The sequence below is a fragment of the Chenopodium quinoa genome, unplaced genomic scaffold, assembly GCF_001683475.1.
Source record: "Chenopodium quinoa cultivar QQ74 unplaced genomic scaffold, ASM168347v1, whole genome shotgun sequence".
Classification (NCBI taxonomy): Eukaryota; Viridiplantae; Streptophyta; class Magnoliopsida; order Caryophyllales; family Amaranthaceae; genus Chenopodium; species Chenopodium quinoa.
The window spans coordinates 1,906,461-1,918,460 of NW_018745080.1; the positions used below are offsets into that span (position 1 = coordinate 1,906,461).

The 12,000-nt window shown below is 33.6% G+C and overlaps 1 protein-coding gene across 1 annotated transcript; it reads left to right on the plus strand.

The window, feature by feature from the left end:
* Positions 1-1,507: 1,507 nt before the first annotated feature.
* LOC110709730 (glucose-6-phosphate isomerase 1, chloroplastic-like) lies at positions 1,508-9,106 on the plus strand. Its single transcript, XM_021887958.1, has 14 exons — positions 1,508-2,191; positions 3,160-3,276; positions 3,474-3,572; positions 3,669-3,752; positions 4,057-4,200; positions 4,277-4,342; positions 4,637-4,705; positions 4,817-4,924; positions 6,947-6,999; positions 7,103-7,241; positions 8,046-8,202; positions 8,357-8,435; positions 8,548-8,614; positions 8,725-9,106. Exons 1-14 carry the CDS (start codon positions 1,652-1,654, stop codon positions 8,857-8,859), a joined length of 1,857 nt encoding a protein of 618 aa, XP_021743650.1. The 5' UTR covers positions 1,508-1,651; the 3' UTR covers positions 8,860-9,106.
* The last annotated feature ends 2,894 nt before the right edge of the window (positions 9,107-12,000 follow it).

A 12,000-nucleotide genomic window follows, 5' to 3' on the forward strand; every position in this document is an offset into this window, starting at 1 on the left:
ACATCTCGAGTCGAGCCAACTCGAGCCGAGTTTTGACTGAGTCGAGTTCGAGTTGCTCACGAGCTGCTCAACTCGATTAGCACCCCTAGTCCCCATGAGCCAACATTTGTTGTTGAGATGGAGATGTCGTTGTGAATGAGATGCTTTCTCTAAGGGATTAAGTACGACCATAGTTTACACTATTTGCTACTAGGGATGTTCTTTTGTTCCATCGCCGCAAAGCGGACGGCGTTAGGACCATTATTGTTGAGAAATTAAAGGAATAAGAAGATGACGTTAGGTAGACGACGGGATGAAGAAGACGAATTTGTGGTGGTTGTGATGGGTTTTGATGTGATGGTGGTGGCGGCTGATGGTGATACGGTGGGTGGAAAACCATCGATTTATCTTATTTATTTTCTAGATAATAAAAATAGAAGAAGTTTTAAGAAAGTACCTACTTTGCCATCGGATATACTTCCTCCGTTTTTTTTTAAATGCATCACTAGAGATTTTGTACAATTCATATGTTACATTTGACTTAATTTTTTTTACTATTATATAACTTATTAACATGATCATGTAATCTATTGTTAGATTTGTTACAATGTCTACTTTCATAATATAAGTATAATTTAATTTTTTATTTTTATTTTTTATTTATTTTTACTAATTTCTAATTAAAGATTTTGATGATCAAAATTGTACCTCATCAAATATAAAAACTCAAGTAATGTATTTAAAAATAAATTAATAAATAAATAGAGGGAGTACACAATATGTATATCGGGTTGATTAAGGGACACTCCCTCTTTAGATTTGTAGAAGAAGAAGAAAGCGAAAGGAGAAATAAATCAATAAAAGAAATCATCATTGACCGTGGAGAAAGCCTGAAGGCATAAAGGAATCAAAGTCAATATCCTACATGATAGCTACGTTAACCATTCATCATTCATTAACAGCCTGAAAACAAACAATCAAATTCAGCCCACCATTTTCTTTTCAATTGTATTATATTCAAACAACAACAACCTTTCCTATTCACAAGCAGCCAGAAAATCTCCAATCTCCTTTGAAATCCACAAACTCATGTTGTCCCTTACCCCTTAATTTTCATTAAACACTCGAGTGATCGAATAATCAACTACGGCAAAACAATTTTTTACCCATTAATTCATAATTTATACCTATAAGTATATTTTTAAAAAATTAGATAGATACATTCGGGCGTATAAAAGACACTCTTGAGTCTCAAGCCTTAATCTAGGCCACTAATTAAAAAGGATATTGCTAACAAACGCCCTCGGACGTTAGATAACCTTTTTAAAATAGTTTCTAAAATGATACTTCATACTTCGTATTAATTTGAAAATATATATCAAAATTCTTCGTCGTTTAGTGTAATTAATGTTTATTATAAGTTAATATTTCTACTTTTAATTTTCTTATACAACACTTTTAGGGTGTTCATTACCGTTTACCAAATAAAAAAAACATTTTCCCCTGAAAATTTGAACTCCAAATTCAGACAATATTACCATACTTTTCAGTTTTCATTCAGTCTTTTCATACACCAAAATATCAACCCACCCAATGGCCTAAAAAACCTCCCTTTCTCTCTCCTTCTCCTCGTTTACATCACTCCACATTTCTTCGACAACAACATTCAACAATGGCTTCTTCACTCTCAAATCTTTATTCATCAACATCTCTCAAACCCAAGATTTCCCACCTCCCAAACATCACCAAAAGCCCGATTTCAGGCCCGAAATCAATCTCTTTCAAACCCATTTCATCTGTGGCCCGAGACATACCCGCTGATCTTTCAACTTCATCTTCTTCCTCAACCAATAATCTTCCCTCTTTACGGAAGAAGAAGGAAGATGGGCTTTTGGAGAAAGACCCACGGGCCTTGTGGGCCCGATATGTGGAGTGGTTGTATCAACACAAGGATTTGGGCCTGTATTTGGATGTGAGTAGAATCGGGTTTACTGAGGAATTTGTTAATGAAATGGAGCCCAGATTTCAGAAAGCTTTTAAGGATATGGAGGAGCTTGAAAATGGCGCCATTGCTAACCCAGATGAAGGTAGAATGGTGGGTCATTATTGGTTGAGAAATTCGAATCTTGCTCCTACCTCATTTTTGAAGACTCAGATTGATGATACTCTTGATCGTGTTTGGCAGTTTGCTAACGATGTTGTTTCTGGCAAGGTATTGTTTTTTGATTTTTGTTAAAGTACTTTTTTTCTGGTCATTCTGCTTTGTGGGGCCGTGAACGGACAATGATGTATACGAGATTTGAACCGATTGTACGAACTTTTAACTAAGTAACCTTGTTGTCATATGTTTTTTTGGAGCTCAATTTAGTTAAAGTTTATGATAGAATAGAAAATAAAAAGTGAAAAGTTCAATTGAAGTTAGAGGCTTTCAGTGGATTAATTGAGAAATTTGGATTGATTTATGCCAATGTATGGGGCTATTTGGTGGAAGACTAGTAATTTATTGGACTGATTTGATGATAGGGAGATTTTTAGTTTGTTTGAGTAATTTTATTGGAGGGAAATTTGGAATTTGATTGTGATTACTAATTTAAGGTGAAATTGGAATTTTTGGATGAGTATGGTAAGTTTTTTTCCCTATGTTTATGAGATCATATTAGTTGATATACTTGTTAGTTTTGATCAAGCATGTGTGGAAGTTGGGATTTGTACCAAAGGAAGTGAAGTTATACTGGAGGGATTTATGTGTTATGTGTAGCAGTGATCTTCATTAAAAAGTTCATGTAGATTTCAATGTCTGAGGAATTGAGGATTACTAAGTTACTAACCGGAGTATGATTGAAGTTGGGGCTAAAAACAATAGATCACGGCAGCTGAGTAGTGCTAATGATTAATGTCAAGCTCATGCAAGGCCAGATGAATGATAAGTTATGTAGGAAGTGTTTAAGATGTACATCAGATCATCAGATGAATATACTAATTGTTAATTGCCAATTGAAGAATGGCATAATTGTTTTTTTTGTGGTTGTTTTGATAAAGAAGAATCGAAAATGGGGTGGAATCACTTGTAGGATAAAATATTGTTACAGAGTAGCACCATCAAGAATGCACAAGTATTTTGGTTTCATGTATGTTTTGTTTGGACTTTTCGGTGTCATAATCCATGTTCAACTGTTGCAGATTATGGCTCCGAATGGACAACGATTTACCCAAATACTTTCTGTCGGAATTGGTGGTTCAGCACTTGGGCCTCAGTTTGTTGCGGAAGCACTAGCTCCTGACAATCCACCCCTCAAGGTATCTGATATTCCGTCCATGTATTTATATTGCTTCATTGCTTCTAAATTCGTCCATTTTTTGGTCTTTGTTTGTCTAAAACCCTCCATTTTCCATAGAGACTCTATAAACTTTTGTTTCACTAAGTTCCCTTATCCTACCTACCTTACAATTTTTGGCTTATTTGTGAACTTGTGATGCTTTTGTACTCCATGCAGATAAGATTTATTGACAATACTGACCCAGCTGGAATAGATCATCAAATTGCCCAACTTGGTCCTGACCTGGCTACAACACTTGTGATTGTTATTTCAAAGGTTTGTTGAATTCGTTTTTCTTTTAGAATGCACTGGAGTTTCATTTATGCCAATCATCTCAACTAGCTGACCTACTTTTTTCTTTGTGATCATCAGAGTGGTGGTACACCAGAAACAAGAAATGGTTTATTGGAAGTACAAAAGGCCTTTCGTGAAGCTGGATTGGTGTTCGCAAAACAGGTTTTGATCTCAGGTCCTTGTTTGATACTTTTTGTCATAAATGTTTGCCAAAAAAATGGGTTTCTGATTGGACACTCCGCCTCTGCTTGTGCTATGGCCATTACATAAGAGATCTTATGTTTCATGAGTTTCCACGAATCACTGTTTCAAAGACTAGCATCTCTTTTATCATGCTTGGTTTAATGTCCAATGAATTTGGAATTTATGAGCATTATTGTGATGGTTTTTATGTTGTTAGAATATCTTTTCTTCTCTTACACTCAGATTACAGATTTAGTTTTGCTATCAAAATTACTCTTGGCAGGGTGTTGCTATTACACAAGAAAACTCATTGTTAGATAATACTGCACGAATCGAAGGCTGGATAGACCGATTTCCTATGTTTGATTGGGTGGGTGGTAGAACTTCCGAAATGTCTGCTGTAGGTTTACTTCCAGCTGCTCTTCAGGTCAGTTGCCTCACTGATCGATAGAAATATGCCTCTTTATAGTATATGTACTCAGTCTGGAGCCAGTGTTCTGTAGGGAATCGACATAAAAGAAATGCTTGCTGGTGCAGCTTTGATGGATGAGGCAACTAGGAATCCTGTGGTAAGCTCTCATGATTGTCTTGCTGCCATGTTGGTCTTAATATTCTGATGCTTATATAGGTGTATGCTTAATGAAGGATGGTGCAAGGATATTTTGTAATCTAACTTTAAATATTGCCCTCTTGTTGTGCCTGATTGAAATTCGATCTACAATTTTATTCTTTTATTTTTGAAGAATTCCAAAACGACATTCTTTTACTACTGAATAAATGAGATTGAAATCCTTGTGATGCTTACTTGGTTGAGTTTGGTTTTCTCTACATGCCCATCATTGCTGATTAGTTTCTCTTTGCAGCTAAGAAGTAATCCTGCGGCATTACTAGCTCTCTCCTGGTACTGGGCATCAGATGGTGTTGGTTCAAAGGTATTTACTGTTCTAGGTTCTGTGTAATCTGAAGATTTGGAATTTGTTGCGGTTTCATTCTATCAACTACTCCGTAGTAAGTTTGCTGACAGCCTTTTTTTTGTTCTGCAGGATATGGTTGTTCTTCCGTACAAGGACAGTCTATTACTCTTTAGCCGGTACCTGCAACAGCTGGTCATGGAATCACTTGGGAAGGAGTTTGACCTCGATGGTAACAGGGTATGCATGTTGGATAGTACATAATTTGTGATGTTTAAACTTCAAACTCCATATCATAATTCCTGGTATTTGAAGAATTATTTGCATTTTCATCATTACTTAATTAATTGTTATGTCCATTTACATGAAGGATATGCCAATTGGACATACTTTATGAGTGGCAGGAGGCAGCTAGGCATTAGCTGCATTTCTTTTGGGATTACTGTTGTTACATATAAAATAAAATACAACCTGGTAGCTTGTAGGCTTATTGCAGCATAATTTGTATTTATCTGTACATCTTAAAAAGAAATTTATGTAAAAAAAAAGACCAATATAGCAGTAGTTGCGTGCATTTGCTGGGCAATGTTTTCTTTAGACTCCAAACACAACAAGAACAACAAAGCATAAATTTTTCCTTAGACTAAAAGTAAATAAGGTGTAAAATAATACAAAGTACTCCGTAATGTGGTAATGCACAAATTTTCTTTCAGGTTTATCCAAGAAGAAATAGAATCCATGGGTACATAGGCAGAGATATTGCTTGGAGCATGAAACAATTTTTTTTTTTTTTTAATAATGACTAAACAAACCAGAAAATAAATAGGATGACATACTTCAATGAGGAAATTTTTGATAGCACTCTCTTAAAAAGCAACCAGGATGATGAATGAGATGATAAAAGTTTTTATCCAAGTGTACTGAATACTGATTCAGTGATTCTGGAGGATTCTAATAGTATCACCCAGAAGTTTAACTTAGAAGTGTCAATTTTTGTACTTCTTAATTATATTTACTCTTATTATTCACAAATATGTCATTTTATTTTTCAGTGTCAAATTTGACCATTAAATGTTTTGAAGATATAATGGTAATAAGACTTAACAACTATAAAAACAAAAAATAAAATAAAAAAAAAAAATCTTTTAATATGACTACATCAATACAATCTCCATGTAACTTATAAATCAAGGTGTCTTTAATAGATTGATGGTCAGTCTGGCATGGAAATAAAAACAAATGGCTTATGTGTGAGTGGTGTATGATTGGGAAAAGAAAAGGAAAAGAGAGGACACAACTTGCAATTGCATGTTTGTATACATGAAATCCTCTAAAAGACCCACATTTAATATAGATTGACAAAAATGTTGGAAAAAAATATTAATATTCGAACACAAATATAATTTAACAGTTAAAGTTTTACAAATCAAAAAATCTAAAATACGGAGTACTTAGTCAAAAAATCCAACATCATTTGAATTCTTCCTCTAGAATTATTTGCTTATGGGTTTGGAATTTTTGAAGAATTCGAACATTAGATGATAAAAAAATGGAAGGAATACTATTTTATTGTTCGAATATATTTAGCATATATTCTATATTTATCATATTTATTGTATATATCTTTAGTCAATGTATACTTACCATAGTACTAGCTGTTAGTTAGCCTTTTAGGTTAGTCAATACTCAATATTTATCCCTTATGTTCAAGAAATCAATTAGCATATTTTCTGCCTAATTCCTAGCTTGTATTTTGTATATACTTTGTATAATCTTTGATTGACAATACAATCCTCCCACAAAAATATGCATTAAAAAAAAAATGCTTGTAAAGTATTACATCAAGAATCGAACTCTATTCCCTCGCACAAAAGCGCACTGCTCTCACCACTGCACTATCTTATTTGGCATAACACAATATAGCACAAAAATATGTATTTTAACTGATTTTGTTTTTTCAAAGTGGGGGGACAGCTGTCCCCCCTTGTCCCACCCTGGCTCCGCCAGTGCTCATGGCCCTCAACAAATGCATTTAAAAATTAATTGCTGATTCCATATAAACTACTGCCGTTTACACTTGTAACACAACTGAAAAAAGACTTTAATTTTTCCTAATTTGTCACATACGTTGGTGCAACTGGGAAGCCCAACTGTTGACTTTTCAAAAAGGCAAATAAGTTTCCTTTTCATTTCTTCTTCTTGTATCTGGCCTTCAATTTCTGTTTTTAATTGTGCTCACGGCCGTATTCTCTACTGTGACAGGTGAATCAGGGGATTAGTGTCTATGGAAATAAAGGAAGCACAGATCAGCATGCGTAGGTGTTTGCAAATTTGTAAACATGTATCAATAAGCCTTCTATATGGCAATCTTTTTTCTCAGGAAGGCAAGGCCTGATTATTTAATTTTTTTTCCTGCAGTTACATTCAACAACTTAGGGATGGGGTTCACAACTTCTTTGTCACATTTATTGAAGTACTACGTGATAGACCCCCAGGTCATGATTGGGAGCTTGAACCAGGTGTCACATGTGGCGATTATCTCTTTGGAATGTTACAGGTTAAACTTCTGAAGTTGATTTTGGAAATTTTATTAGCATATTTAATGATATTGGGCTTTGTATACTCTTTACTTCTTTGAGTTTGCTTACAATGTGTTGTTCTGTATCCTTTGGAAGATCTTTCCGACTCAGAAACTCGATTTCTTTTATGGCTGCTTGGTGAATGCCTAATACAGTAGTACTAATGATGGCTCTGCTTGTAGAGCTGTAGATGGTGTAACTTTTAAATCTTCCAGGTTTAGATTGCAGGAGACTTTACACCTAGAATAGAGAAATCATAGTTTTTAGTTTTATCCTAAACTTTTTGGTCTTCCTGTTCCCCCGCAATATGTTAACTTGACTAAGCTAACTTGGATCGGCGACTTAGGCTTCTTTCTTTTCCTCCAAAAAAACCCTTGTCTGAACTTTATTGGCCGTTTTCTGAATCATTGTTTTAAAGGTGATGGAGTTGTTGAATTTAGCTTTTGCAGTTCTGGAATAACATTTATCTAGAAAGAACGACTGCATCAATGCATGGGTTATCAACAATCCAATTACTCAGATATCAACAACCATATTTACTTCCTCATGTCTCCCACCTCTGACGTGGCTGTATTATTCAGATGTGAGGGTATAAGTATGCACAGTCTTGTATTTGAGACTGCATAAAAGCTGTTGTTATCTGCCATAAGGGCTACTTAGTGAGAAGCTTAATATTGCAAGCCTGAAAATTTGAATGTTGGCCACTACTAGCCTTTCCCACTTCATTAGATGCATTTTGCAAAATATGTTGATGTCTTATAATTATAATTGGTGCTTTGCAGGGTACAAGGTCAGCTCTTTATGCAAATAACCGTGAGTCAATTTCTGTCACCGTGCAAGAAGTGACACCTAGGTCAGTTGGTGCTATGGTAGCACTATATGAACGAGCTGTCGGGCTATACGCCTCACTTGTCAACATAAACGCGTATCATCAACCAGGTATCAGATGTGTCATTGATTTGAATGAATTTACTGCACAGAACAGTTCGCTGGACCAATCTGGATTTAAGTGACGAAATTAGGAAACTCTATATATATTATTACATTTTAAACGTGGTTCTTATCTGCATGCTTTTTCTATCCAAATTTCTAGGTGTGGAGGCAGGTAAAAAAGCTGCAGCAGAGGTATTAGGTCTTCAGAAACGGGTTCTAGCCGTACTCAATGAGGCCAGGTTTGTTTGCCTTGGCTCTTCATTTCTTTTGCTTTTGCAATCAGTTAATGCCTTAATGGTTAATGTTTCTGTATTGCTTCGAATAGCTAACAAAGTCCTTCCCTGTTTATAGTTGCAAGGATCCTGTTGAGCCATTGACGATTGAAGAAGTGGCTGATCGTTGCCATTGCCCTGAAGATGTAAATCACTGTTTCTCGTTCTCCATAAAGGATATAATGTGCTCTTGTATGAGTCGTATCCTACATTCCTACCCGACAATGAAGTCTAATTTGGCCTTTGTTTTCTGCAGATTGAAATGATTTACAAAATAATTGCTCACATGGCAGCCAATGATAGAGTGCTTCTCGCAGAAGGCAACTGTGGCTCCCCTCGAAGCATTAAGGCCTTCCTTGGAGAATGTAATGCCGATGAACTATATGCATAGGTTATATTAAAAGAGAAGCAATAAAGAGCAAAAGCGCAAAAGAGAATATAAAACATAGTTCCGAGTGTTAGAGCTGTGATTGTTAGGGATTTGCTGCCGGGGTTGGGTCAATGGGAAATTTTCCCCGGAAATTCTTGATCTGTTGGATACTGGTATTCTTTCTAATATAGCTTCTTTCCCAAATAATGAAATAAGTAACTTTTTTTTATAAAGCATTTACAAATAACATGAACCAGAATACCAGATAGCATTTGTTCAGACTTCCAGAGCAAAAATACAAAATTTCTGGTATTAGTAAAAGAAATTTTGTTGACATTGTTTGAAAAATGAGTCACACTAATTGCATTGCTTACAGTTAGACAATTAACAGAGGGCGAACTTGTTAAACAATTACATGTTATCTCATATTTTTCAGAGGTTTTTGCTGCCTGCATCAAGATATCCTGACAAACCTCACTTCCACATAAACTCACCGCATTTTAAGTGAGAGTATAACAAAAACCTTACGCAAGAGAAATGTTCCAATCATTGATTTGCTTGTCCAAAGTTTATACAGAGTATCAAAGTTTGAGACATCTGCAGCATGATTTCATTCCTGCTCTGTAAGCAAACTTCACAAAGTACAACATGAAATTGATTTTGTGCTAGAAGAGACTATGTAACACTAGAAAGTCGTTTTGAATTTCGAAAATTATTCTATGTATTGAATACCATGGTATCGGACCATTTTTTCTTGAGCTACTAACAATAAAACACTTAGAACGTACAAGTCCAAATTTTAACATAAAGATATTAATTCATTAAAACACATTTATACACCATTAACTATGAACATAGTGCATCAGAAAATGTCAACACCCAAACTGTGGACAATCTTCCAAAATGTCAAAACCCTGAAAAAACAAGGACAATGTACAAAAAGTACAAAGTACACTTAACTCATCTGATGTTGAGATTGAAGCTTCATACCAAAATTTGCATTTTAAAATTGTTGAAACCCATCTCTAAAGTTTGCATATTGCTAATGATTACGTATTATTTATACGATTATGACATGCTGATAATCATGTGGATAATATATACTACAAGCTTGGGTTTAAACTAAAGATTAACATCCAACTATCCGTTAAGAGCAAAACTCTAGTAAATTAAGTCCACTACAATTTATGATTACGGCTAATATTCAAATTAAAGTACAACTTTATAAAGGCTTCTTTAGTCAACTAATTCTTGAGAATTTGGTAAAAACTTCACCTTTTTTTCCCCCTTTTCCTTATCACAATTAGTGAATTTTTTATCACATTTTTTCAATTTACTTATAGCTTTAAAAATGCACATTCTATTCTTTAATTGCAAGTTACTTTAATCATTTAAAGAACCTTAAAGAAATAAAATGAAACTGTGTAAAAAAAAAAAATAAATAAATAAAAATAAAAATAAAATGAAAAGCATTTTAAAGAAAGTTACCCCATCTTATAATGAGGAAAGTGTCAATCTAGGTGTTTAATTTTAAAAGTTCACGTTAAAGTATAAAGGGATGGTAATTTGCTATTAATTCCTAATATAATAACAATAAGTGCTAAAAGGCTAACAAATTATGGAAATGGTGCTTGAAGAAAATAAAATGAGGCTAAAAGACGTGGTTAGTTATAATTTCTTCACTTAAGGGTTACTATAAGAATAATAAATCTCTAATTATGGGTTTCTATCCTTAAAAAAAAAAAAAAAAAAAAAAAAACCTCTCACACTCCTAACTATACTTCATATAAAATATATGTTACATGTTAATTTGTTTTATAAGTTGTACCTATTGACTTTTAACATTATTTACATCATTCATTTTGATCACCTTTGGTTATTTAATTATACACGAGGAACACTAAGGATATTTATGCCAATATAGAGTTATGACCATTGATATATAATTTTGTACTCCATATAGTATAGTAATGTACAACATCATTTGCAATTCCGACTTTTCTTTACAAGTTTGTTTTGGCTAATAATTGAGATGATTCAATTTTGTGAATTCAGTACTACAAGTTAAATCTCCAACCAACTACATCAGACTTTGTTTTGTATTTGCAATTACAACTTGGTGCCAACCGTAATGAAAGAAGCGAATCAACACACTATGCATCCCTTAAAAGAAATATACATTATTGTCCATATTTAACTTTTGAGGTCATCCCTTAAAAGGATACATACAGTGGCGGATCCAGGATTTTCGAGATAGTGTGTCACCATCAATTATTGATCATTTGTGAAAGTACAATTTTTTTTCCATGTCTTATTCATAATTAATTTCAATCCAAAACTTATATATATAAAATATATATATATGTATATATACATACATATATATGTATATATACATATACCAAATTGATTTCAATCCAAAAATAGGACACAAAAATTCATATCACAACCAAATACAATACTTAAGAATTCAATTTTACAAGTCGAAAATACTACAAATAACATGTTATAAACCAATGGTACAATAAAATTATTATATTGAATTAACTTTATGATTTTTTAGTTAATTGATAAGCTTTATGGGGAAATATTAAAATTGGTTGTACAAATATAAGATATAAAAAGGGAAAAAAAATTATTAAAAATTTATACAAAAAAAAGTGAGATAACTTAAAAGACCAGTTATTAAATATAACTGGTCTCTTTAATGAAAAAAAAGTAACGCAAAAAAATTGTGAAATGCAATAGCAGCATCAAAGAGACCTCTTATATAAATAACAGGTCTCTTTAATATATAAAAAAAAACACACCAAGTCTTTTGTAGCAATAGCAGCATCAAAGAGATCTCCTATCTTAATAAGCGGTCTCTTTGATATTGTTTGTTGTTACCACTAGCAGCATCAAAGAGACCCCCTATCTATAATAAGGGGTCTCTTTGATATTTTATTTTTTAAAAAAAATACTGTGTCACCGAACCCACTATGACTAAAGGTGGATCCGCCCCTGGATACATACATCACAAGATTCATAACATAGTAACACTCCCAAATAAAATCATGGAGTACAAGATAGTAATTCTTTAAATGATAGTATTGCATCATAATTCAATATCATTTATAGAAAAGTTATGACAAAGTCCATGACCTTTGACCATATCAAAGC